This window comes from Myotis daubentonii, chromosome 14 (genome assembly GCF_963259705.1).
Source record: "Myotis daubentonii chromosome 14, mMyoDau2.1, whole genome shotgun sequence".
Lineage (NCBI taxonomy): Eukaryota > Metazoa > Chordata > Mammalia > Chiroptera > Vespertilionidae > Myotis > Myotis daubentonii.
Genome location: NC_081853.1, coordinates 33,632,939 through 33,657,407, shown reverse-complemented (window position 1 = coordinate 33,657,407; position 24,469 = coordinate 33,632,939). Strand labels below are relative to the sequence as shown.

The window sequence follows — 24,469 nt, the reverse complement described above, 5'->3', positions numbered from 1 at the left end:
CTTTGGTGGTCAACCCTTTCACAGGGGTCGCCTAAGACCATCCTGCATATCAGATATTTACATTATGATTCATAACTGTAGCAACATTACAGTTATGAAGTAGCAACGAAAATAATTTTATGGTTGGGTCACAACATGAGGAACTGTATTTAAAGGGCCAGAAGGTTGAGAACCACTGCTCTAAAGGCTAATGAAAGTATCCTATGACTGAAGTTAAATATCTCCCCTTTTCCCCCCTACAAGGCACTTTAAAAATCAGCGAGACAACCCGGATATAAACTGGAAGGTAAATATACTTTCATCAGAGAAAGGAATTTTGCATTTTACTGTATTTTTTGTTGTTATATTTTAAAATCTCTGTTGAGTTTAATGCCAACCTCTTAGATAACTTTGTCATTAAGATCTTTCCCTGGCAAATAAGATTTTAAGCCTAAAGAATACTCACTTTTAAAGTTAAGTAGCTAATCAAACCATCTTTTCTGAATTTTATTAAGAGACAATAAAACTTATGATTTGATTATATTAATGACTAAGAACTACTTAATTTCATAATGATGTCTTTAATAGAGTTTGGATGTATTGTGTAATGTACAACTAATGATGACTAAGGACTTGACTCTAGTTCTTTCTCTATTTCAAGTTGCCTGAAGATTTTACTGTGGTGTTTGGAGAAGCAGAGGGTGAACTTGCTGTTGGAGGAGTTTTCTTGAGAATCTTTATTGCACAACCAGCTTGGGTTCTAAGAAAACCTAGAGAATTTCTTATTGCACTACTAGAAAAATTAACTGAGCTCCTGGAGAAGAACAATCCTCATGTAAGCTTCAGTCATCAAATAGTTTGCTAAATACACTGATAGTGTTTCTGTTACATCACGCTCCTCACCGACTGTATTAAGAATTAGCTGCCTCTTTCAGTATAGCAGCCACATTTAAATTCAAATATGCCCATCTTTTTTTCAGCATGTTCTAAAGTGAAATGTCTTGGTAAGATGGTTATTTTTGAACCACAGTTGTAGGTGTCTGTGCTGAGAAGATGCTCTTTCTGACCATTGGAGGAGCTGGGAAAGAAGGTTTCTGCCATCCCATTACCAATGACTATAGTTTTAAGGAGAAACTTAACTGTTCAGTGTAGAAACTTGAAGTGCTCTGCTAGACCACGTTCTTTACTCAGCTTTGCATATATGGCAGGGACGACCTAGTTACAGAACTTGACAAAAGAGTAGTCACTACATGGGTGAACTCTGCCTGTGAGAAAGGAGCCTGGGTCTTGGTTTGGTGAGTTAGAAATCCTGATAATCTGTAAGGTTCTGTTATTTGTAAAGACTGAAAATAATTGAGGTACGTACATAATTGTTGTTAGAAGCTGGCTATAGAGAGAGGTTATTAAGAGCCTGAGTTGTCTCGTTAGATGGTCCTGAACTCCAGTTTGAGCTCTGTCACTTACTAAGCTCTGTGACCTTGAGTAATACCTCATGACAGCCTCTGTTGCCTCATTTTTTGTATGATCACAGCTCCATCCACGAAGGCTGAGGTTTTAATGGGTTTTGATATATGTGGTGGTGTTTGCATAATGCCTGACATATGTCGAGTACTTAGAAATTATTAGTTACAATTATTAGTTTAGCAAAACTTATCTTAGTATAGAAATATTTACATATGTCTCTTTCCAGAGTCATGTTTTCTCTTTACTGGGATTGTTACTACATAATAGCTTGTTTAAATCTTCAAAATAGAAACTTGGAAAGGGAAAAAGCACACTACAATTTTCTCCTATGTCACTTTTCTTTTTGGCACATCCCAATCTCCATGTTTATTTATGGTGTGTTATGTTATGGATATATATATTTATATATAATGGCATGTTATAATATGTCTTTATGATCCATTTTGCACAATAGAAAGTGCATTATGGCAACCTGACATGTTAAGTAGTAGGATTTTTAGTAGAGCTGGGGAAAACACTTCACTAGGCTTCATTTTCCTGAAACTAATCTCTGATACTGACATTTCTATAACAGTATCTAAAATTTTCTAGTACTACCTTTTGAAAGATGGTCTCTTAACACCTGCAGTAGCAATGAGTTGTGACCTTGCCCAGTGAAAGGCTAAGATTAAGATACCACTTTTTAAAATATATATATTTTTTTATTGATTTCAGAGAGGCAGGGAGAGGGAGAGAGAAATAGAAACATCAGTGATGATAAAGAATCATTGATTTGGCTGCCTCCTGTACACCCTGCCCTGGGGACTGAGCCTGCAACCCAGGCACATGCCCTGACTGGGAATCGAACCATGACCTCCTGGTTCATTGGTTGATGCTCAACCACTGAATCACTCCGGCCAGGTGATAACACGTTCTTTTTATTTTTAAAAAATACTTTTAAATAAATTTTTAGAGAGAGGAAGGGGGAGGGATAGAAAGATAGAAACATCTCTGAGAAATATCAGTCGGCTGCCTCCTGCATGCCCCCTCTCGGGGACTGAGTCTGCAACCCAGGCATGTGCCCTGACAGGGAGTCAAACCAGTGACCTCTCAGTACTTGGGTCTATGCTCAATTACTGAGCCACACTGGCTGGGAGCTATGACATTCTTAAAGTCCTTTGAGTTTATGCCTTTTATCAAGATAGGGAAGTTTGTTCTTATAAGATTTGTGAATCAGTTTTCAAGTATCAGTACATAGAATTTGTGGATCCCTAGTTTTGAGCACCAAATAATTGTGAAGGATGTTTAGAACTGTGTCAATATTTTATAGTTTGTTTGTTTTATACATTCCAGGGGGAAACTCTGGAAACTTTGACAATGGCTACAGTATGTCTCTTCAATGCACAGCCTCAGCTGGCTGATCAAGTCCCACCATTGGGCCATCTTCCCAAAGTCATCCAGGCAATGAATCACAGGAACAACGCCATTCCTAAGAGTGCCATGCGGGTTATCCATGCCCTGTCTGAAAACGAGGTATTGAAGAATCCGTTTAGTAGATTATAGTTCTAGAGTTTATGCTCCCTCTTCCTAATGTCCAGTGTGGTATGAATCCCTTTCTAACTGTGTGCCTTTCTGCATCTGAGTTACATGGTATTGTAGCAGTTCTTAAGCTGGTTTAATGATATAGTTAATAGAAGACTGAATTTGATTCAGTTCATTATTAAGGTTGAACTGAATGTAGATTTTTCATGTCTTTTATTTTTATGGCATTTACTGTGCAGTATAAAGTATTATAACCATCTCTTTTTGGGCATTTAGCTGTGTGTTCGAGCCATGGCATCTTTAGAGACCATTGGTCCTCTGATGAATGGAATGAAAAAGCGACCGGATATTGTTGGTCTAGCCTGTGAAGCAATTAATCGAATGTTTCAGAAGGAGCAGAGTGAATTAGTAGCACAAGTAAGTGACTTCTAGATTCAGCACTATTTTAGGAAAGCAAACATACCAGACACACAAGTTTTTACTTAGCAGCACTGCTTGGTGTCCCTGATTGAGGTTTTTTAGAGAGGTAACTTGTGGATTGCACATGTATGATTTCATATTTTATACACGCACATACATAGGCACAAGTATATATGTATACACAGACACGGTGTGGCAGCTGCCAAACATCTTACCAATGTTTAAATTTAAAGTTTGGGTTGTCTACTAAGCATTTATCCTTAGCTTGTTTTGTAAAATTTGCTGTGTCCTTTTTGGAAAATTTTAATTCTGTTTATTCATTCCTTTGTTTCTTTTGTTTGCCAAGATTTTGTTCTTTTCAAATAGACTACCCACTTAATGAAAATGAGACTTGTTGGGTATCAATGTAGACAGATACTGAAATTAAAAAGCATTGTGACAGTGATCGTCCTAAAATATAACTCTTAATATAACTGGGTCACTCTTTATCATAAAATCTTTTAACAATTTCTCAATATTTGCCAGGTGACCAAGTGGCATCTGACATCCTTAGCCTGAATACAAGGCCCTGCATCTTTTTTATGTGGTCTTCCTATTTTCCCAGCACCCTTTCCTCTCAAATCTCCTCTTCCTCCCCACCCACCTTCATTTAGGCAAGTTAGATGTACTGGATTCATCTCGGTTACAATTGGCTTGGAGGGTTTGTTCTGGAAAGGACATGAGTTAGTTCTACCACTTGATGGCTCTGTGACCTCAGGCATGATACTTAACCTCACCATGCTCAGATTCTGCATCTGTAAAATAAAGTTATGACTACCTCACAGGGTTGTTACTAGAATAATAATGGCAAAAAGGTGTACTAACTAATGTTAATTACTTCCACCTCTAACCTTTGAGTTTTGGAATGGGCATCGAAAAGTTTGTGAAACCATAGTGTTATTTAACTTTTATTAGGCTGATAGGAAATGTATGATGACTGCAAAGGTTGATGTTTTAAGAAAAAAATATTAAGATACTTCAGACATTGTTGCCTGTTAGTGTAGTGTCAGTGGAGGAGGCAGCCCAGTGGAAGGATGAAAGCTTCAGCTTTGCCTTTGTACATAGAACTCTAGATTCAGTCACTGCTGGCTCTGTGACCATATGCATGTTTCAGCCTCCGTGCACTGACTGTTTCCCATCAGTAAAAATAATTGTGCCTATGTCATTATGGGAAGATTAAATAAAATAATGTTATTTAGAGTAGTTGATGGTCTGGATTAAAATCTTACTGAATAAGAATGCCATTATCATTAAATACTTAAAAACTCTTCACCTGGCATTAACATGCTGCAGGTATGGCCCCGGGGGTGAAATTATTTCTTCAGTGGATGGTTTACTTTTTTTCAGCCTATATGTATACTTAATATTATATTGTCTTTTAGGCCCTGAAAGCAGATTTGGTCCCATACCTCTTGAAATTACTTGAAGGCATTGGCCTCGAAAATCTGGACAGTCCAGCAGCCACTAAGGCTCAGATTGTTAAAGCCCTCAAGGCCATGACTCGAAGCCTGCAGCATGGAGAACAGGTGAGACTGCACAGGGTGACTGATCTGCCAGTTACAGCAAGGCCTTCTAAAAGCCCAGGTCTTGGCTCGAGTTCCACTCACAGGGGTGGTTCTGTTGGCTGTTACAAGCCGATCAGAAGACCAAGGATGGACTCACATGGCTCTCTCCTAACTAGTGAAAAAACACAAACCAGACAGACACTCCTGTAGTCGCCCAGGAAGATTCTTTTTCTACGTAGTAACAGCATGTTGTCCATTTCAGGAAGAAAAATGCTTTAATTCTTTGAAGACTAATGAGTATTTAGTACTGATGAAGTTTAACTTTGAGTTCTAGGAGTTGTTATTGGATAGTGATAATCACATTCATGAAACATCCCATAATGCCAAATAAAAGATACAGAGCATCATTTTAGTTTCATCTTCTTTCTTTATTAGCACATAAAAAGTGTTGGTTTTCTTTTTTTGTTATTACATAGATATACTTCATGCATATGCTGATTTCAAGCCCGTTCAATAATTTAATTTTCCTCTTTGGTTTCATTGGTTAACTTGCTTCTGAGGAGTTCCTTATTCAGTGTTACTGCATAGCCCTATCTACTAATTCTCTCTCTCTCTTTTTTTTTAAGTTGAGGTAAAATTTAGGTAACATGAAATTAACCATTTTAAAGTGAACAATTAATTGGTGTGTTCCCATTAAGCAGTGACTCCTCATTTCTCCCTCCTGCCAGCCTCTGGGAGCCCCATTCTGTTTTCTATGAGTTCTGTTTCAGTTATTTCATGTAAGTGGAATCTGTGTGACCTTTGGTGTCTGGCTCCTGTCACTTACCACTAGTATATGTTCTTGAGGTTCATCCATGTTGTAGCGTGTATCAGTGCTTTCCTTTTTCAGACTGAGTAATCGTCCATTGTGTATATATGCCATAATTCGTTTATCCGTTCATCTGTTGATGGACATTTGGATTGTTTTTACCTACCAATATTTTTTATAGGTTTAAATTGACTTAGAGCTTTCCTTTAAGGAACCTATTTGCTGTTTGTGTGTTCCAACTAAAGAAACATTTTTATGCCATTGTCAATTCTACCAATATCATCATTTGAACAATTTAAAATGATGTTAATGGAGAGAGAGCATGTGTTGCTGTAGTCATTAACTATAAGTTTATGTAAAGTATTTGGGGCGAGGGGCAGGCTTGCCTGTGGGTGCTCTGAATGTCAAGCACAGCCACTCCTGTGTGCCACATGCAGGCAGTTGTCTTCCCCTGGCCTGTCTCAGGACTCCTGTTGATGAAATTAGCAGAGTAACCCTGACAACCACCTTCCACTCCAAGGGAAGAAGAGAAGTAGGATAGTTTCCAAAGTAGGAGCTCCTCCACCACCTTCACAATCAATCACTTGCACTATTGCTTCTCTCCAAGGTGGAAAAGGAATCTCTTGGACTCACATATGGCCCCATGGGTAGCTCTGCTTTATGCTTACCATGACATTATCTGGTGCTGTCTCTCCTGCTAGACTGTAAGCATTTCAGAGACAGGCTGTCTTTCTCATCTTGTGTCCACTGGTGCCACATGCAAAGTGCTCAGTAAATATTTGATGTGGACATTGATATGAAAAAGATAATCTCCAAATTGGAATATCCTAAACTTTTAAAAAAATCTGTCACACAGAAAGAAATACTTCTTTCATCTTACATCAGTAGACATTTACACACGTTATCTATACTTACACTAGAGGCCAAGTGCAGATTCGCGCACCAGTAGGGCACCTCGGCCTGGCCTGTTCCCTCTCGCAATCTGGGACCCCTCAGGGGATGTCAGACTGCTGTTTTCAGCCTGATCCCCACAAGCCAGGCTCAGGGACCCCACTGGTGCAAGAATCTGTGCACCGGGTCTCTGGTATGCATATAAGATCTTTGGTTAATCCCTTCTTGCTCTCCTTTCTCTGAGATTAATCAGTCTGTTCCATGTTTTCATGCCTGTGCGTTGAGTGTGTCTGCCCACTGGTGATCAATGCGTGTCATGGCTACCGGTGTAGAGGTTGAACAAACGGTTGCTTAGGCTTTTATATGTATAGCGGGGTGTGTGTGTGTGTGTATAAGTCACAAAACAGTATTTATCCATTTACATGTGATACTCTGATGCTTTCTATATGGACCTATTTTATTTTCTGAAGTGTGTGGATCACAATCCTCTTAATTGATTTCATAAACTTCTAATAGGTCACAACCTGCAATTTGAAAGACTGTTGTGAGTTTTAGCTCAAGTTTGTAGCATCTTCTCCCCATGTTCCTTCCTCAGGAGTCCTTCATGAGCTCATACCACACTATCAGACAGTTGTTACCATAACAAGAAAATCTTCCTGCCAAATTACATACAGATCAGTAGTTTGCAGGTTCAAATCATAGAGTCCGAGAGGGAAGGCGTCTTTGTGTCCGGTTTAATGAGAGGTGCCAGGCACAGAGTGTTTGGGGGATGCTAGGTTTTAGTCCGTCTTTGATCTTACCTCAGCTGGCCTTCTTCCTTTTCTCTTGGAAGTTTACTTTTCTCTTTAGTTCTGTCTTTCAATATCCAGCCCTTTATTTATATTGAAAGATTTTTCTTTCCTTCCCTAGGTGAATGAAATCCTGTCTCGGTCATCAGTCTGGAGTGCCTTCAAAGACCAGAAACATGATTTATTTATTTCTGACTCACAAACAGCAGGATACCTCACAGGTAAATCCCACCTAATTGGTTACCCTAAGACACATGGCAGAAGCCACTTGGACCTTCCTTTTGCCCTAACTAGACCACAAATAACATTTGGAGGCTTTACTAAGCTCAACCTGTGCTGGAGGTGCTGTGAGCATGCAGCAACCTTGGGTTTCAGCTCTGGACAGCATGTGACCCGCTGTGTGCTGACTGGATCGTGTACTCTGCTCAATTTTAATCAAAGTAATTATTGGTGTCATAGGTTACATTTGGAGCATGGCTATTTTAAAATGTTTATATTAAACACTAGAGGCCCAATGCATGAAATTTGTGCACAGGTAGGGTCCCTAGGCCTGGCCAGCGATCAGGGCCGTTTGGGGCCTTCTGGCTGCTGGCCGGAGCCTCCCTTCCCCGGCTGCTGGCTGCTGGACAGGGTCTCCCCTGACTGCCAGCTGCCGGACAGGGCCTTCCTTTGTTCCGCACCGCCCCCTCGTGGTCAGCGCACGTGATCGATCTCCCGTGGGGACAGTTTGCATATTAAGCTTTTATAGATTATAAATTATGGAAAAATATCTAATCAGAACTAACAGTATCAGAAACATGGTATCATCCTTTCATCCTGTCAAAATAAGTTGAGGTTTCAAATATGTACACTTACACGTGAAATATTTTTCTTCTACGTTTCTAGTGATTTATCTTTACTTTTACTAAATATTTCTGGATAGTCCTCTCAGGGGAGGGAATATCTCAGGGAAGGATGTTTACTGATTAGGGATCAAAAGGTAATACAGTTTTGAACTTCAGGACATTTGTCCATTTGACATATTAATAGCAAAATAATTTTACCATACTCATTTTCACACTGGCTTTTGTTTAAAAAGGAAGTCCCAGCACTGTATTGGTATATGCTGAAAATGAAATATAGTCTGGTATAAAAGTTTTCAATTGAAATTAACCTTAAGAATATGAGGTGGTTCTTGCTGTCTGCCTGAAGTTGTAGTTGACTCTTGAACAATGTGGGTTTGAACTGTGCAGGTCCAGTTATACGTGGATTGTTTTCATTTGATCCTGGAAGCTCAAACCCATGTTGTTCAAGGCCCAATGTCAAGGTTGGGGTCTGTGTATGAGGAGGGACAGGTATAGGTGTACTTAGATTTTTAACCGTGAGAAAAGTCGGTACTCCTAACCTCTCACTTCTCAAGGTTCAACAGTATATTTTAAAAATGTCAGCACTGAGTCCTCCTCTAATCAGAGATCATGTGGGCAAATTGATAAAAAAAAGATTATTATCTAGTGTTTCTCACACTAGTGTAATTGTTTTAATCATCCTGATTGCTAGTATAGGAGATTATACATCATGCAGACTGAATCTTGAGTATTCATAAATGCGGACTTGGGAGGAAGTTTTGCTTGGTTTTGATTTTAGACTCGGCTGTGATACAACTTCTTCCCCTCCCCACTGTGACCACTTTAATATTAAACCACTAGAATTCACAAGCAGAGCCTACGATTTGCAAACATGGTGCTTTGGCTGCACATTGAGCAACAGAGTGCCACAGGTTTTCTATCTCTGTCCTCTGCTTTCTATGGAGAGAAGTCCCTGGAATATGGCCATGCTCTGTTCCACATCTCCTTCAAACTGGGGGTAGAGCCATAGCTCCTAGTTAGGAACATCAAGAACTTTACCTCTTTAGACTCTTTTTCCAAAAGTACAGACTCATTTTGGTGGCGTTGCAGTCATTACTTTGTATATGGGATGTTATGATTGGAAACTCGGACTTATTCTCGCTAAGTGTAAACTTGTTTAAAATTGGGCCTAAAAATAGTAAGGTGTAGATTGTAAGCTTCCTTGCAGGGGGGCCTCTTTTCATTCTTTCTGTTCTCCATTCTAGTTCGCATTCATTGATTTGACTGGATGGGATAAAAGACTGCAAATGATCTTTGCTACTGACACAGAGAGATAGGGGTTTATCTTCAGAGACCTAGACTTCCTTTAGAAACCATTTTGGTCCTCACCCTCATACAAACCCCCTAATATCTATAGAAAAAGAATAGGGAGTAAGGATTCCTGTCTCTGCCTCTCCTTTGACTTGATCCCAGTGTGGCTTCTGAAATGAGGTGTGAGCAGCAGCTATGAGTTGCAGGGAGTGAAGGGAGGGTTAGGGTCGAAGAAAGGCTGCTGTTTACAAACTTCTTTGAAGTTGTTAGACTGCTCAAGGGGCAGCAGGTTTTACACAGAGCCAGTCATGGGGAGACGGCCTAAACCTCAGCCTGGAAAAGCCTGGTGTCACCATGACCATTCTGAGGGCCACCGCTGCAGCCTGCGGGCATGTCAACATGTAAGAGCTAGAATTGGACAGGAAAAAGCTTTATTCGTGCATATTTAATTAGAGGCATGTGGGACAGTTAACTTGTCTTCCTAAGGTCATTAAAGGGACAGAGGGTACAATTCTTGGGCCTCTCCTCAAACCAGTCCATTAGTTCTTTACAGAGTAGGTTTTTATTACCTTTTGCTTTTTTTAAACTCCTGTCCAAGACAGGATGTTGGCAATGTCAGGAAGTATGAGCATTATCAGGAAGGACCCCTGAGGTCCATGTCAATTCATTGAAAGACAGTGCTGCTACGGCAGAGCCTCCTTTTTGTGTTTTCCCTGCTGAGAAGCCTGTGTTCGTTGTCACCAAAGCTCATGTTCCTTCCACTGCTCCGTCATGAGCAATTCCCTTTTGTGGAAGTCTTTAAGTCTCCACCTTTTCTCATTCTTTTTAAGTCTGACAGCCTTGCACACTGTTGCCAGCTGCTGAGTTTCTGGCAGCCCCTCCTCTTTCCTCCTGCCTTTCGCTGGAGAGCACTCTGCACGGTCCCATCCGCGTGGCCAGACTGTGACTCCTAGCGCCTGGACACCAGACACTTCCTCACGGAGGCCAGGGTGTGAGGGAGAGAGCGTCTCAGCCTTCATTTACAGAATATTCTGGAATTAATTTGTCTTCCTAACGAGGCAGGTGATAGGGCTAGAGTATGCTGGATAATCCTTCAAGACCATCATTCACAATTTAGATTTTAGCCCAGAGGTTCCCAAACTTTCTCATTTCACATTTTTTCCATCTATTCCCTAAGACCAAAAAAAAAAAAAGCTAATAGTTAAGTTTATTAAGTAGTTATGTCCAACACCTTGCAAGCTGTTTGTATGGTGTCCAGCAGATGCCTCTGTATCTCAGATTAAAATTCTGCAGCAGTGCCCTGTGCATTTGCCCGGTGCCTCAGCCCACAGCTTGAGGACCGCAGCCTTAGTCCATTTTCTGTACGTACCAGTCATGATTTGGTCTCATGATCTACTTGTTTGATGGGAACCAAGTTGAGCCCACAATCAGAGGTGCTCAGGATTTATACCCATTTGGAGGGTTTTATTCCTAAGGGTGACATCTTTGGTGAGACCTGTTTGCTAGTTTCCTGGTAATCTCACTGTTGCCTAAGGTTCCAAGAGCGATAGGGTGATGGGCTGTGGTGGGCAGTGTGCTGTCATTCTGCACCACCTGTGAGGTCTTTCTCCTGAGCAGGCCGTGGGAGGCCCGTGTCCTGGTTGGTGGAAGGCAGGGGTTGGTAGGCAGGTCCGCTGGGCGTAAAAGGGGAAATTCTAAGATTTCTGAGTGGAAGGTTTTGAGGACCTAGGTGTCAGCGTGGCATGTCACAGCTTCCCCAGGCTGTTGTCTCTGGCCCAGTAGCCACATGCAAGATATAGTGTCGGCTCAGCGGTACAAATGCTTGTAAGGATGAAAAGCAAGGTGGTCTGAATTGGGCCCCTTTTCCTGCATCTGTCCCTGTTATGCTTTAATCCCCATCGAACTGCTCTGCTGTTTGCACTTCCTCACAACTTCCCTTGCTGCTTATATTTCTTTTTTCCCCTCAGGTGTCTCTCCTTCCCTTCTAACTGGCAGCAGCCCCCTTCACCTCAGGAGCGGGCTTTAGATCCGCTCTGCCAGGCAGCTTGCTAACTTCTGTGTAGCTCTCTGACGCAGGTAGAGAACCATTTTGCTAAATGCATGCCACCTTCCACTGCCTTTCTTGTCCTGACCCTTCAATGTTCCCTATCTGTTTGCCTTGTTTCCTACAATTTCCGCTTAAAGTGTTGCTTACTTTTCATATTATGCTACAGTGTTTCTTGTAAGTAAAGTACTCTGTACAGTTTGTGCAGAGTCAGGTGTGATTAAATGTCTGCCATGTTTAAGAGAAAGTAGAGGGCCTACAGTCCTCCATGCTTCCAGGACACATCCTGATGAAGGCTGGCGGGAGAGCATTTTCATGCAGCAGAGACCCTGAGAGTCCAGGCAGACCATGAACTAAACTCGTGAGATTCCCCAGAGCACTCTTGTTTTGACCTCAGACATGTCCCGAGCCTGCCTTTTCTTAGACCTTGGTGGAGCAACCCTTGTTCATTTGGTGTTGCTTGTTATAATAGCTTTTTTTTTTTTTTCACCAAATGAAAATAGGTTAACTTTGATGGATAGAAGTGTTTTGTTGGGAATTTCATCAAGTGTGAGTTTTGGATGGACTGAGTTTCTTTCCTGTTTGTCACACTCTCCCTTTTTTTAATATTTGACATAGCTATCCTTCAGTGCCCAGGATTTTTTTTGAAAAACAACTTCCCAGATGTGAGGAGGGAAATTTTTCCATATTTCCACAGCAGTGTTATTGTCCAGCAGAAATTTCGGAATCATTTTTAACTTTGTCACATAGTAAAGGCAGCAGCATTCGCATGGCTTTTGTAGCTATTTGTTAAGGCTTAGTTGTACCTGGAGGTAATTCTCTTAGGTCATCAGCTTCTTGTGATGGGGTTCTGACATTTTACAAAGGCCCCTGTTTCCACGTGACTGTGCTCTCTAGAAGGTGTGTGTTTTCCTTTCTCTCTTGCAGGACCTGGAGTTGCTGGCTACCTTACCGCAGGCACATCCTCGTCAGTCATGTCTAACCTGCCGCCTCCCGTAGACCATGAGGCAGGCGACCTTGGCTATCAGACTTGAAATCCTCGTGAGAGACATTACGCTGAAAGGCCAGTCGGTGCCCAGTCCACATTCCTCCAGCTGACACGTTGAAGCAAACTCTTACTGCCTTCCTCCTGATTTCATGACAGTGTTATTCCTTTTTCTATGAAAATATTTTTATTTAGGAAAAGTCAGTGATTCCAGTTGTGTCATACTATAAGAAAGCACTCTGTGGACCAACCTAAGTGGGTACACAGGAATTTCTTTCTTGATGTCTGTAAGCACATTGCTCCTTTATATCTGTTTACAAGACTGTGAATCAAAAAGACAAAATCTTCCTAATTTTTATAATGTTTTTTTTGAATTAGTGTGACTGTGGGGTTGCACTACAGTCTACAAAAACTGGGCTAAGTCACTCGTTCCTGGAAAAGGGCATTTTCCTCTCCTGAATCGAGTCCACATGGCTGTCCTCTCATGGTCGAACACTATTAGGGCTTGTCCCTGCATCTGTTCACTGGTCCCCTCCCGAGACTCACAGTCCACGTCGTATGTACAGCTGGCTCCAAATTGAATGAGAAAGGAGCTTGAGCAAAAAATTTAAAAACAGATGTCAAGATGTTCGGTAAGAGATTAGTGTAATTGTGAAATGTTCTATACATTATCAAATATATAAAGCTTTCTATATTGAATGTACATTATACAGATCATTCATATGTGTACATAAAATTTTAAAATAAAGGGAATTGACTGCTTTGTTAATGAGATATATTTGTTCTAGTTTAATTTTTCTCTTGGATTGCCTCATATATCTTCATTTCTGAGACAGAATTAGCAGTGGTGGAAAACAGACTTTACCTCACGTTCACAGCTCCTCATACAGCCACAGTGACATACTGATCATTTCTAATTCCATTAATGTTTTAGCCATAACTAACTTTACAGGAATAGACAGCGTCTCATTTATTTTCCATACAGTATTCAGGAATGGGTCAGGCTGTTAATAAATAATGTGTGTGAAAGACATTAATTCCAATATTTTTAAGAGGAGAGAATTTAAAGTGTGAGAGGCTGTTTTAAATGACACCAATTTCAGCATGTAGATCTTCTAATGTGATCAAAACTACAAGAACACATAAACATGTAAAATATATACAAATGCTTCTTAAAGAATGAGGAAATACCCAGACTTCCAGGTTGCCTTTGAAAGCAAGAACCCGTTTGTTCCACAGTCAGTGTGTGAAAAGAGCTGGGCTGGAGACCTCATCCTACCATAAATTGCTTATTCAAAAGTTTCCATCTGATTTATCATCTCTCAAAGATTATGAAGCCATGTAAGTATTTTCATATATAAGTAGGGTTTTAGTTTCCATAATACTCTATCATAAATATATGTTCACGGGAAGAGATTGCAACAGCTAACTTGGGAGGAGTAGGTGTTTTGGAGAACATAATACAAATATTTTTTCCTTAAGTAGTTAGAGACTATATATATATTGTGTCTATTTAATGATACTTAAAGGCCCATTAAATTAATCTATAAGCATTGATGTTTGAATACCAATAATAATTAATCTTTATTAAACATTTACTGTATGCCATGCATCATATGAAGTGTTATACATGCATAACCTCATTTAATCCTCAGAGCAAACCTCTGGGCTTGATAATAATTCCCATCTTCCAGGTGAAGAGCATTGAGCTCAGAGAGGCAAAGCAACTTAGCAAAAATCTCACAATTAGTAACAGAGTAAGAAATCAAAACTACTTTTCCTGCCATCAACGTCTGTGTTCTGAGCTCTTCTCCTAAGGAAGCAGCAATCTCCAGCAAATGCATGAGACTGGGGAAGCTGAGTTTTTGTTTTTAAACTTTTTTTTATCATTGTAAAAAACAGATACAGAAAATCTCACTGGACAGATTAATGAATCACTACAAGGCAAATCACCCTTGAAGCCATCACCCAGGTCAAAAACCTTGCCAACCCTCATTAAAATCACAGTCTCTCCCTCCAAAAATGACCACCTGTCTGATTCTTCCTTGTGTCCCTTCATAGTTTATCCCCTAGACCAGGGGTGGGCAAACTTTTTGACTCGAGGGCCACAATGGGTTCTTAAACTGGACCGGAGGGCCGGAACAAAAGCATGGATGAAGTGTTTGTGTGAACTAATATAAATTCAAAGTAAACATCATTACATAAAAGGGTACGGTGTTTTTTTTTTTTTTTTTTTAGTTTTATTCATTTCAAGCGGGCCGTAGTTTGCCCACGGCTGCCCTAGACATTAGAGTTTGGTCTTGCCCTTTTTTTTTTTTTTTTTACAGATGGCTTTGAGTCTTAATCTTCTGGCTCCAGAACCCCATTAGAGAAAACATCATGAAAGTCTGGAAGGATTAACCATTGAAGATGCCATCATTGTTACAGAGAAAGCAATGAAAGCCATCAAGCCTGAACAATAATTCCTGCTGGAGAAACTGCCCTGATGCTGTGCATGACTTCACAGGATTTATGACAAAGCCAATCAAGGAAATCATGACAGATTGTGGAATTGGTGAAGGTGGGTGGTGGAGGATCTCAGGATGTGGATCTTGGAGAAATTCAAGAGCTCATAGACTGCACACCAGAAGAATTCACAGAAGACGACTCAATGGAGTTGAGTGTTTCTGAGCCAGTGCCAGACGATGAGGAAGAAGACAGAAGCAGCAGCCAGAAAACAGTTGTTATCAGACAGGCAGAAGATTTCTGATTATTCAAGACTGCTTTTGGCTTTTACGACATGGACCCTCCTATGATACAGGCACTGAAACAAAAGCAAATGGTGGAGGTTGGTAGCATATAGAAACATTTTTAGAGAAGTGAATAAAGTGAGACAGAAGAGAGCAATGATGCAACAGAGGCTGTATAAAGTGATATGCTGCATGATATCATAGTACTGGTATGTAAACATTACCTGCGGTAATTACTAAATAAAAATATGTTCTATGTTTAAAATACTGATTTCTTAATTTGGGGTTGGAAAAATGGAGGGTGTCTTATTCATGGGGGCTTCTTACACATGGAAAAATATGGTACATGCCATGTATTTATGTAAACTTAAACTGAGTATGCCTGCCCTTCCCACCTCCTCTTGTACCTCTTCAGTTTCTTCCACCTCTGCCGCCCACCTGAGAGGCAGCCGCCGACCTCTTCCTCCTCCTCAGCCTGTTCAACATGGCTTTGTGTGTCTTCATGTGGTAGGAACTATGTGAGGCCTTGTGTCGTCATGACCAAAGTATTTTCATTGTGTAGAACATCAAGCACAAGATGTGTATGAGAGTGGATAGCCTACCATACGTAGGCAAGGTGAGTGATGTTATATATAAAATTAATAATGTGTTTTCTTATTTTATAACTTTGCTTTCAAAGAATTACACTACCATACTCTCTTTAATTGGAGAAACTGCATATCAGTGTATCATCACAGGTATTTATTCTTTGTTTTTTTAATATAACAATGCTCCCAATACTACAGTGTGATGGACTGTACTACTGTGTGCCATGAGAATTTTACAACGATGCTTTCATTGTTATATAGGCTGTCATGAGCAATTGCATTGATTACCCTAGGCTACCATAAAGAAATCATATTGCTGTTTCTTCATTATTAATTCAGTAATTGTTATACCTGTGAATAAGAGTAAATTTCTTTTTCACATTATCTTTTAATTTTTGATATTGTGTTAGTAAAAGGCATAACATCTACAGCTAGCAACCCCTTTGGTGGTCAAACGACCCTTTCACAGGGGTCGCCTAAGACCATCCTGCATATCAGATATTTACATTATGATTCATAACAGTAGCAAAATTACAGTTATGAAGTAGCAACGAAAATAATTTTATGGTTGGGTCACAATATGAGGAACTGTATTTAAAGGCCCAGAAGGTTGAGAATCACTGGTCTACAGTGTTTTGTATCATGTAAAACAATATTGATATACCATATTTTTTAAAAAATATATATTTTATTGATTTTTTTACAGAGAGAAAAGGAGAGGGATAGAGAGTTAGAAACATTGATGAGAGAGAAACATCGATCACCTGCCTCCTGCACACTCCCTAGTGGGTATGTGCCTGCAACCAAGGTACATGTCCTTGGCCAGAATCGAACCTGGGACCCCTGAGTCCACAGGCCGACGCTCTATCCACTGAGCCAAACAGGCTAGGACATGTACCATATTTTTCCATGTGTAAGAAGCCCCCATGAATAAGACACCCTCCATTTTTCCAACCCAAAATTAAGAAATCAATATTTTAAACATAGAACACATTTTTATTTAGTAATTACCGCAGGTAATGTTTACATACCAGTAATATGATATTATGCAGCATATCACTTTATACAGCCTCTGTTGCATCATTGCTCTCTTCATCACTGTTAGTTCCAGACATACCAACTTCTTAAACTTCTGTTGTATCACTGCTGTCTTCTGAGTCACTGTCTATATATGTGAGATCATCCTCATAAACCGGTGGCATTTTCTGAGCCGACTTTATTCGTGTTCTCATGGCCAACACTTCTCTCATGAAATTTTGCCTTTCCTGTAAAGTCAACAATGTTCATTTTGCTTGTAAACATTCTTACCTAAACATTGAATAAGCTTGGTTGACACACACAAGCCACTCCGGCGCTGCTCCATAATCCAAGTCTTAAGCCTCTGCTCCAAGTTTGCCCATCTTGCTGGTTTTCCTCTTAAGGCTTTCTTCACTTTAAGGAGTTGTTCTTCCTGTTTTCTCCACTGTCTGCTCATATACACTCAGTGAGAGGAGGTCCAAATTGTCTCTCTGTAGCTCTGTTTCCATGCTCTTTTGCATAGTTGATTACATTCAGTTTGAATTTTGCAGAGTAAGACAATCACTTACCAGCATTTATCTTTTTATTGTTTGACATCTTTATGGGCTCAGAATGCACTGGTCCCTGTGGTTTCTGTGCACTCTGCAACTCCACCTCCAATTATGGCATCATCTGACATCAGTAACAATAAGGCTCGTGATTGGAGGAAGCCTGTTTTACAAGGTATGGGCAGCTATGCACCCACAGGGCTGCCTCCTCAGCTGACTTCCATGTGTAAGACACCCTTCAATTTTCAGTCTAACGATTTTAGAAAGATATAGCATCTTACACACGGAAAAAGACGGTACTAACATGATTCATTCTGTAAACAGATGACATAAACTTACAGTCCCAATAAATATGATACTCTATTTTCTCATGACTTTCTTAACATTTTTTCTCTAGCTTACCTTATTGTAAAAATACAGTCTTTAATACAATAACATACAAAATATATATTAATCATCTGTTCGTTATTGGTGAGGCTTACAGTCAACAGTAAGCTATTAGTAAAATTTTGGGGGAGTCAAAAGTTACACATTTTCAACAGTGTGGGGTGTTGGTGCCCTAACTCTGGTGTTTTTCGAGGGTCATCTGTATCTTTATTGAAGTTAAAAATGTTCCATCTTCTTCAGTCTAGTTTCTGAATCTATTTTTTTTAATTGCTTAATGTGATAAAATACACAGAACATAAAATTTGTAATCTAAACCAGTGATTTTCAACCTTTTTCATCTCATGGCACACAAACTACAAAAATTCTGTGGTATAACCAACATACATATTCTTTGCTAATCTGACCAAAAAAAAGTATAATTTTGATTAATTCACTGGACAGCTACTGTGTTGGCTTTTGTCATTTTTTCAAGTGGTTGTGTGGATTTAAGAGTTGAATTCTGTGTCTCACTTGTGGTCTTGTCATCCGGTCTGTTTAAATTAGAACAAGGGAGAGGTAGCTAGTTATGCCGGAGCCAGCGTGGGCACGAGTGGGGGGCCATCCTGACTGCAGTTTGTCTCTTAAATGTGTGACCTTAAATGGGGGTCATAATACCTCCCTCACAGTGGTCTCCTATAGATCCAGGAAGTAACTTTGCAAGAGAAGAGGAAGGCCCAGATATGTTAATGAAAGTCTTAATTATATATAAATAAGAATTAATGCTTATGTTTACATTTTTAACATTAAGAAGGTATATGGTTTATATAACAAGGTTAATGCAGTTCCTGTGTTTCCAGTTGTTCTCCAATGGCCGTAAATGTAAAATCTAATGTCTGTGAGGAACATGTGCCTCGTTTTCCTGGCTCCTGCAAGTCTGGCAGTGTCTGAGCAGGAAGGAGGAACCCATATCCTCAGTCATCTTATTTCAGGCCAAAGTTTATGAAGATGTGGCTTAAATTAGTGAAGGAATGAGTCATTGTCTTCAAAAAGAAAGGTCATATGGAAGCAATTCTACAAATATTTAGTTGCGCATAAATTCATTGAGGTTGTTTCAACTAGAACTTCAGGCTCAAACCCCAGTCTCACTTTAATATCTTACAGGCCTCAAAAGAGCCCTTTGTATCCATGTGTCTGGTTTGGAGCCATTTCCTGGCTTTAAATGTAAGAGTTGGCTAGGGACTATCTTGTCAGCCTTAAAAAGATCAAGATGAGTTCAGAGTATTTATGTGCTTCTTGGGTTTAGAGGGAAAAACTTGATCAGTTGTTACAGAGCTGGATGAAACCACATCCTTTAAGGGATAGGGACTTTCTAGAGCAGCGTAACCTGGTGGAAAACCTTTGAAATCAGGCCTTAGGGTGAAAGCACACAAGTGTGTGCCTCCAGACAGGAGAGGAGAAGTTCCAACAGGGGCAAAAGAGAGAGAAGGAAAAACGGTGATTTGGAGAAAAAACAATGAAGAAGAAAACATTGGAAAAGAATGCTATCGTTAATACACTTAAGGGTTAAACATTACATCCACAAAAACCAACAAGATGCCACTTAATGAATACTTTTTCCAAGAATTAAAACCAAGTCATAGCCCTAATGGGGTTGGCTCAGTGGATAGAGCATCAGCCTGCGGACTGAAGGGTCCCAGGTTCGATTCCGGTCAAGGGCATGTACCTTGGTTGTGGACACATCCCCAGTAGGGGGTGTGCAGAAGGCAGCTGATGAATGTTTCTCTCTCGTCGATGTTTCTAGCTCTCTATCCCTCTCCCTTCCTCTCTGTAAAAAATCAATAAAATATATATATTTTTTAAAAACAACCAAGTCATACATTTTTTAAAAAAATTATGGAGGACAGATGAAGTTGAGGAAAATTTCCTGGAGCAGAGTAACAAGATACAGGTGGGAAAAGAGGAGACAAAGTTAAATGAGAGGCCTGGTCCTAGAGGCCCATTATGCAAAAAATCTAGATCCAGGAAGAGGTTCAAGTTTTGAAAAGGAGATGTTACGGACTGAATGTGCCCCCCAAAACTATGTATAGACATCCTAACCCCCAAGATGTTTTAGGAGGTGGGGTCTTTGGTGGAGGTTGAATCCTCGTGAATGGGATTAGTGTGCTCATAAACGGGACCCCAGAAAGCGCTCTGTGAGAATATAGTGAGGAAGCAATATTGGGAAACTGGAAACGGAGCCCTGGACACATACTGAACCTGCTGGTACCTAGATCTTGGACTTCAGCTTCCAGAACTTTGAAAAATAAATGTTTGCTATTTTAAGCCACTAGTTTTTGGAATTTTGGTATAGCAGCCCAAGCTGCCTAAATGGGTGGAGGACACACTGAAAATTTCAAAAACTTTCCCAGAAAGGAGGAGTATGCTACTGAGTGCCCAGCCCAATGGATGAAATAAGCCCGTACAAATGCAGGTCATTGTGAAATTCTACAATATGAAAACAAGAAGTTCCTACAGCTTCCAGGGTGTGTCAGGAGGAGGGGAGAGCATTTCCTAGACAGGAACAAGAGCAGAATAACACTGGATTTCTCAACACTGAAAGTTAGAAGACAGAGCACGATGCCTTCAGAGTCTAAGGGAAAATGATTTCCCAGCCCAATTCTAGGCCCAGCCAAATTACCAATGAGTGAGGGGACAAAACTGACATTTCAAATGCACAAGGTCTCAGATTTACCTCCATGAATGTTTTGTAAGAAACCCCTGAGGGATGTTCTCCACTAAAGCAAGGCAGTCAAGAAAAGAAGCTGGGATTCTCCAAATAGTGGTGAGACGAGATCCTAAGTGAAGACAACAGCTTGCAGCTGACTTAGAGCATGACCAGACCAGACTGGAGCAGGTCAGAAGCTCTGTAAACAAATTCTTCAAGAGGATAAAATTGGTAAACAACTATGTGTTTGAATATACTTAGAGGAAGGATATTGATGTACTTGAGAGAAGAGTTCAGAAGAGTCAGCAAAATAATCATAGTACAGACGACACAATAAGGTAAAGTTCTGACGGACACGTACATAATTAGGGTGCTAGTCTATATAATCTATATAATAAAAGCCTAAGCGACATTACGGCAGAACGACCAGAATGACCGGTTGCTATGATGTGCAGTGATCACCAGGGGGCAGGCGCTCAATGCAGGAGCTGCGAGCTCAGCCAGAAACTGGGCTCATGGCTGGCAAGCGCATCAGCCCTCTCACGCCCCCGTGGCAGTGGTAAGGAGCAGTGAGCAGGTGGGAGGTAAGGAGCAAGGGCTCCCAGACAGTGAGAGAGATGTCTGAGCTGGCAGGCGGATATCCCTAAAGGGGTCCCAGACTACGAGAGGGCGCAGGCCAGGCTGAGGGGACCCCCCCTTTAATGCACGAATTTCGTGCTCTAGGCCTCTAGTGTGATTATAGTGGGAGAGTGAAAAGTAGCGTGTAAGAGAGAGAATGTAACTTTGTGGGGGGAGAAGATGAAAGACCACATGAATTTTCTAAAATAAGAAAACAATCAAGAGACGACTCGCTGGAGAGAACCTTGATACCCAAGGACCGAAATTGGAGACTGCACAGAGACTATCGTCAACATTTAGAACATCTGCATGATTCCCTTTCATGTAATAGCCTACTGTTGTAATTTTAATCAATTAAAAGGATTGGTTATTTGAAAACAAAGGAAATCAGTAATGGCTGTAACAACAATCACTGAGAAGCAGTATAACAGTATAACCATATACAGTCAAACCTCGTTTCTCCACGTCTTCCAGTCCTTTTCTGGGGTCTTCCAGGGTTTTGTGGCCTTAACTGGTCTTTTTACCAGATTTTCCCTTTGTGGTCACCATTTTGGCTCCTACTGCGCCTGCCTCATAGTTTTGCTTCCCTTCTGGCTTCCACTGTGCATTCCTCAGCCGAGGAATTTTCCCCACATAGTTTACTGCCCCCTCCTTCCCCCCATTAATCTGGAGGAGCGGACAGGTTGTCCCCTCTTGGCGGGCAATGCTGCTATTCCCTGGAGTTTCTGTGGAACTAGCTTCCTAGTTAATCCATCTTAGTGTTTGGCTTCCTTCTCTTTTGTTAATATTAACAAGCTGCCTTCTGTAACAATTATACTCTGCCTGTAACTTTTCTGAAGATTTGAAATGTTTTTGGAAGAGAAACGGAGATGAGCAGTGGCGTCGCTGCATTGCTTAGAAGTAGATAGCCAAGCGTATCTAACGTGTTTAAGGTTGCCTGTGGGATGGGAAATCAGCCTGTGGGAGGGTGGGGAGGAGGAACTGCTGATGCTTTTCATCGCTGACTTTGAATGGTGATTTGACTGTTGAACTCTGACATCTACATCTTTGATTAAAAATAAAACGAAGTTTTAAAAAATCAGTACATGTTAAGGGATTCATGGTTTTGCCCCTGATAGTGGAAAGTTCATTTTAGCATCTTGGAGACAGAGACAGATTAAAAAGGAATGAAATGCAGCAATTAAGCCATTTGGGGACCCTTTACCCTGAAGCCAAAAATCTCATCATAAACATATTTGCAGAGGATGGGTGGGAGAGAATAATTGATGATCACAATTTTGAATTTTATAAAGAATGCCTCCGTTTTCCATGACAGGATCATTATTCATTCCCACCAAGCTGTGAGGACTCTGGCTCAGAAGTCAACCACATAACCTTAAGAGACTGAGTTAATACTCTTCTCCTGTGTATTAGAGCCACCCTTTTGTTTCCATTTGGAAACCCTGACCGCCCTGAACAAATGCCAGTTTCCCCCCAGATAATCTTCAGGAATGGTAAACTAGGATCCCTGGTAAACTCAAAACACTTAGCAGTGAATTCCTTGTTGTGCTGTTTTGTTTTGTTTTTTAAATACAGGAAATGTACTGGAGTTCACTTTTTTTCCTTCCTCAGACAAAACCATGAAAGATTTAAAATCACTGTGCAACAGTTGGTTTTGGCTGCTAGCATCCATTTTTTTCCATTTCTATTAATGCCCAAGCCTTTCCCCCACTGAGTGTGACTTTGGGGAGAGGGTATCCTGGTGACTTCTGCAACTGTTGAAGAGACAGTCATGCTGTCCAATACCATAGCCACTGGCCACAGGTGACCACTGAGTACTTGATCTGCTGCCTCCTGCATGCCCCCTACTGGGATCGAGCCTGCAACCGGGCATGTGCCCTGACCCGCAATCGAACTGTGACATCCTGATTCATATGTCAATGTTCAACCACGGAGCCACACCGGCCAGGCCTGTTAACTTTTTATAGTTCAAGTATTTCCATTTGAAAATTCAGCTTCCAAATTAAGATGTGTTATAAATGTAAACTATACTCTGGATTTGAAGGGAAAAGTATAAAATACCTTATTGGCAATTTTTTATATTGGTTACATGTTGAAATAATATTTGGACATATTAGGTTAAATAAAATATGTTATTAAAATTCCGCACATTTCTTTTTACTTTTTTTAAAAATATATTTTATTGATTTTTTACAGAGAGGAAGGGAGAGGAATAGAGAGCCAGAAACATTGATGAGAGAGAAACATCAATCAGCTGCCTCCTGCACACCCCCTACTGGGGATGTGCCAACAACCAAGGTACATGCCCTTGACTAGACTCGAACCCGGGACCCTTCAGTCCACAGGCCGATTGCTCTATCCACTGAGCCAAATCAGTCAGGGCTCTTTTTACTTTTTTAATGTGGCACTAGAAAACTGTAAATCACCCATGTGACTTGCATTATATTTCTCTCCTCTCTTCCTATTCCAGAACAGGCCGGCGCAGACCTGCAACCTGAGTTTGTGCAATCAGATGCTCCTCAGAGCCTGAGCAGACAAGCCAAGGACAGAACCGGTGGGCAGGTGAGAGGAAGGTGAGACCCTGAAGGGGTCGCTCTCCCTCCTGTGTCTGGGTGAGACCCCCTAGACTCCCTTCGCTTCCAACTCCACACCCACCTAACAGATTCCCTTTGGCTCAAATTAGCCCATCTTTTCCTGCTATTGGCATCAAACATCCTAACAGACCTGATTAGGATTTGGCAGGGAGTCTCCACCCTCAAGCCTCGTTTCACCAGAATCCCTGGTACATCTTATTACCGCTCATGTCACAACACCGGGGCTGGGTCCATGCCAAGCTCCCTGGGGGTTCAGATGTTCAGCCAGGGTGGAGAAGTATGGCTTTAGGTTGTCTTGGCCAGTGAGTAAATTTTATAAATCACCACAATCAGAGGTACTGAAAAGAAACAAAAATACTGTGGCAGGATCATAAATCCTACGTGTTCTTTGGCTGCCTTGAATTAAGTGAGGACACTTCCCAGAATCCTGTTTATTTGGGAAATTGGAAAATTCTAGCCATCACCAAGAATGGTTTTGTTTTTTCTTAGGTTACCTGATTTCCCGGTACCTAGAGCCTATTACAGCACCAGGAAAAATTTTAAAAGTAGATATGCATTTCCCTGTATTGTTACTCATTAAAGATCTACTTCATCTACTTATTTGCTCAAACTGCTGTGTACCCCCCACTGCGGGGGACACCAATGTCCTATCTCAGCCCGTTTTCCTCCAGTTAATTGTACCCCATTCTGGGTCTTGCTGCCCAACCTCTGTGATCAGGGGCTGGGG

At 40.9% G+C, this 24,469-nt stretch overlaps 1 protein-coding gene across 7 annotated transcripts in view; it reads left to right on the top strand.

Moving 5' to 3' along the window:
• The window catches only part of DNAJC13 (DnaJ heat shock protein family (Hsp40) member C13), a 121,034-nt gene extending 107,681 nt beyond the window's left edge, over positions 1–13,353 (top strand). For 6 of the 7 annotated variants that reach the window (XM_059663949.1, XM_059663947.1, XM_059663950.1 and 3 more), the window contains 7 exons: positions 244–286; positions 641–814; positions 2,776–2,955; positions 3,241–3,381; positions 4,806–4,949; positions 7,537–7,636; positions 12,522–13,353. In XM_059663949.1, coding sequence (XP_059519932.1) covers positions 244–286; positions 641–814; positions 2,776–2,955; positions 3,241–3,381; positions 4,806–4,949; positions 7,537–7,636; positions 12,522–12,628 — 889 coding nt within the window. In that variant the 3' untranslated portion in view covers positions 12,629–13,353. Of the gene's footprint in view, positions 1–243; positions 287–640; positions 815–2,775; positions 2,956–3,240; positions 3,382–4,805; positions 4,950–7,536; positions 7,637–11,517; positions 11,627–12,521 lie in introns of all 7 variants that reach the window. The other variant, XR_009448546.1, reaches the window with a different exon arrangement.
• Positions 13,354–24,469: the final 11,116 nt, after the last annotated feature.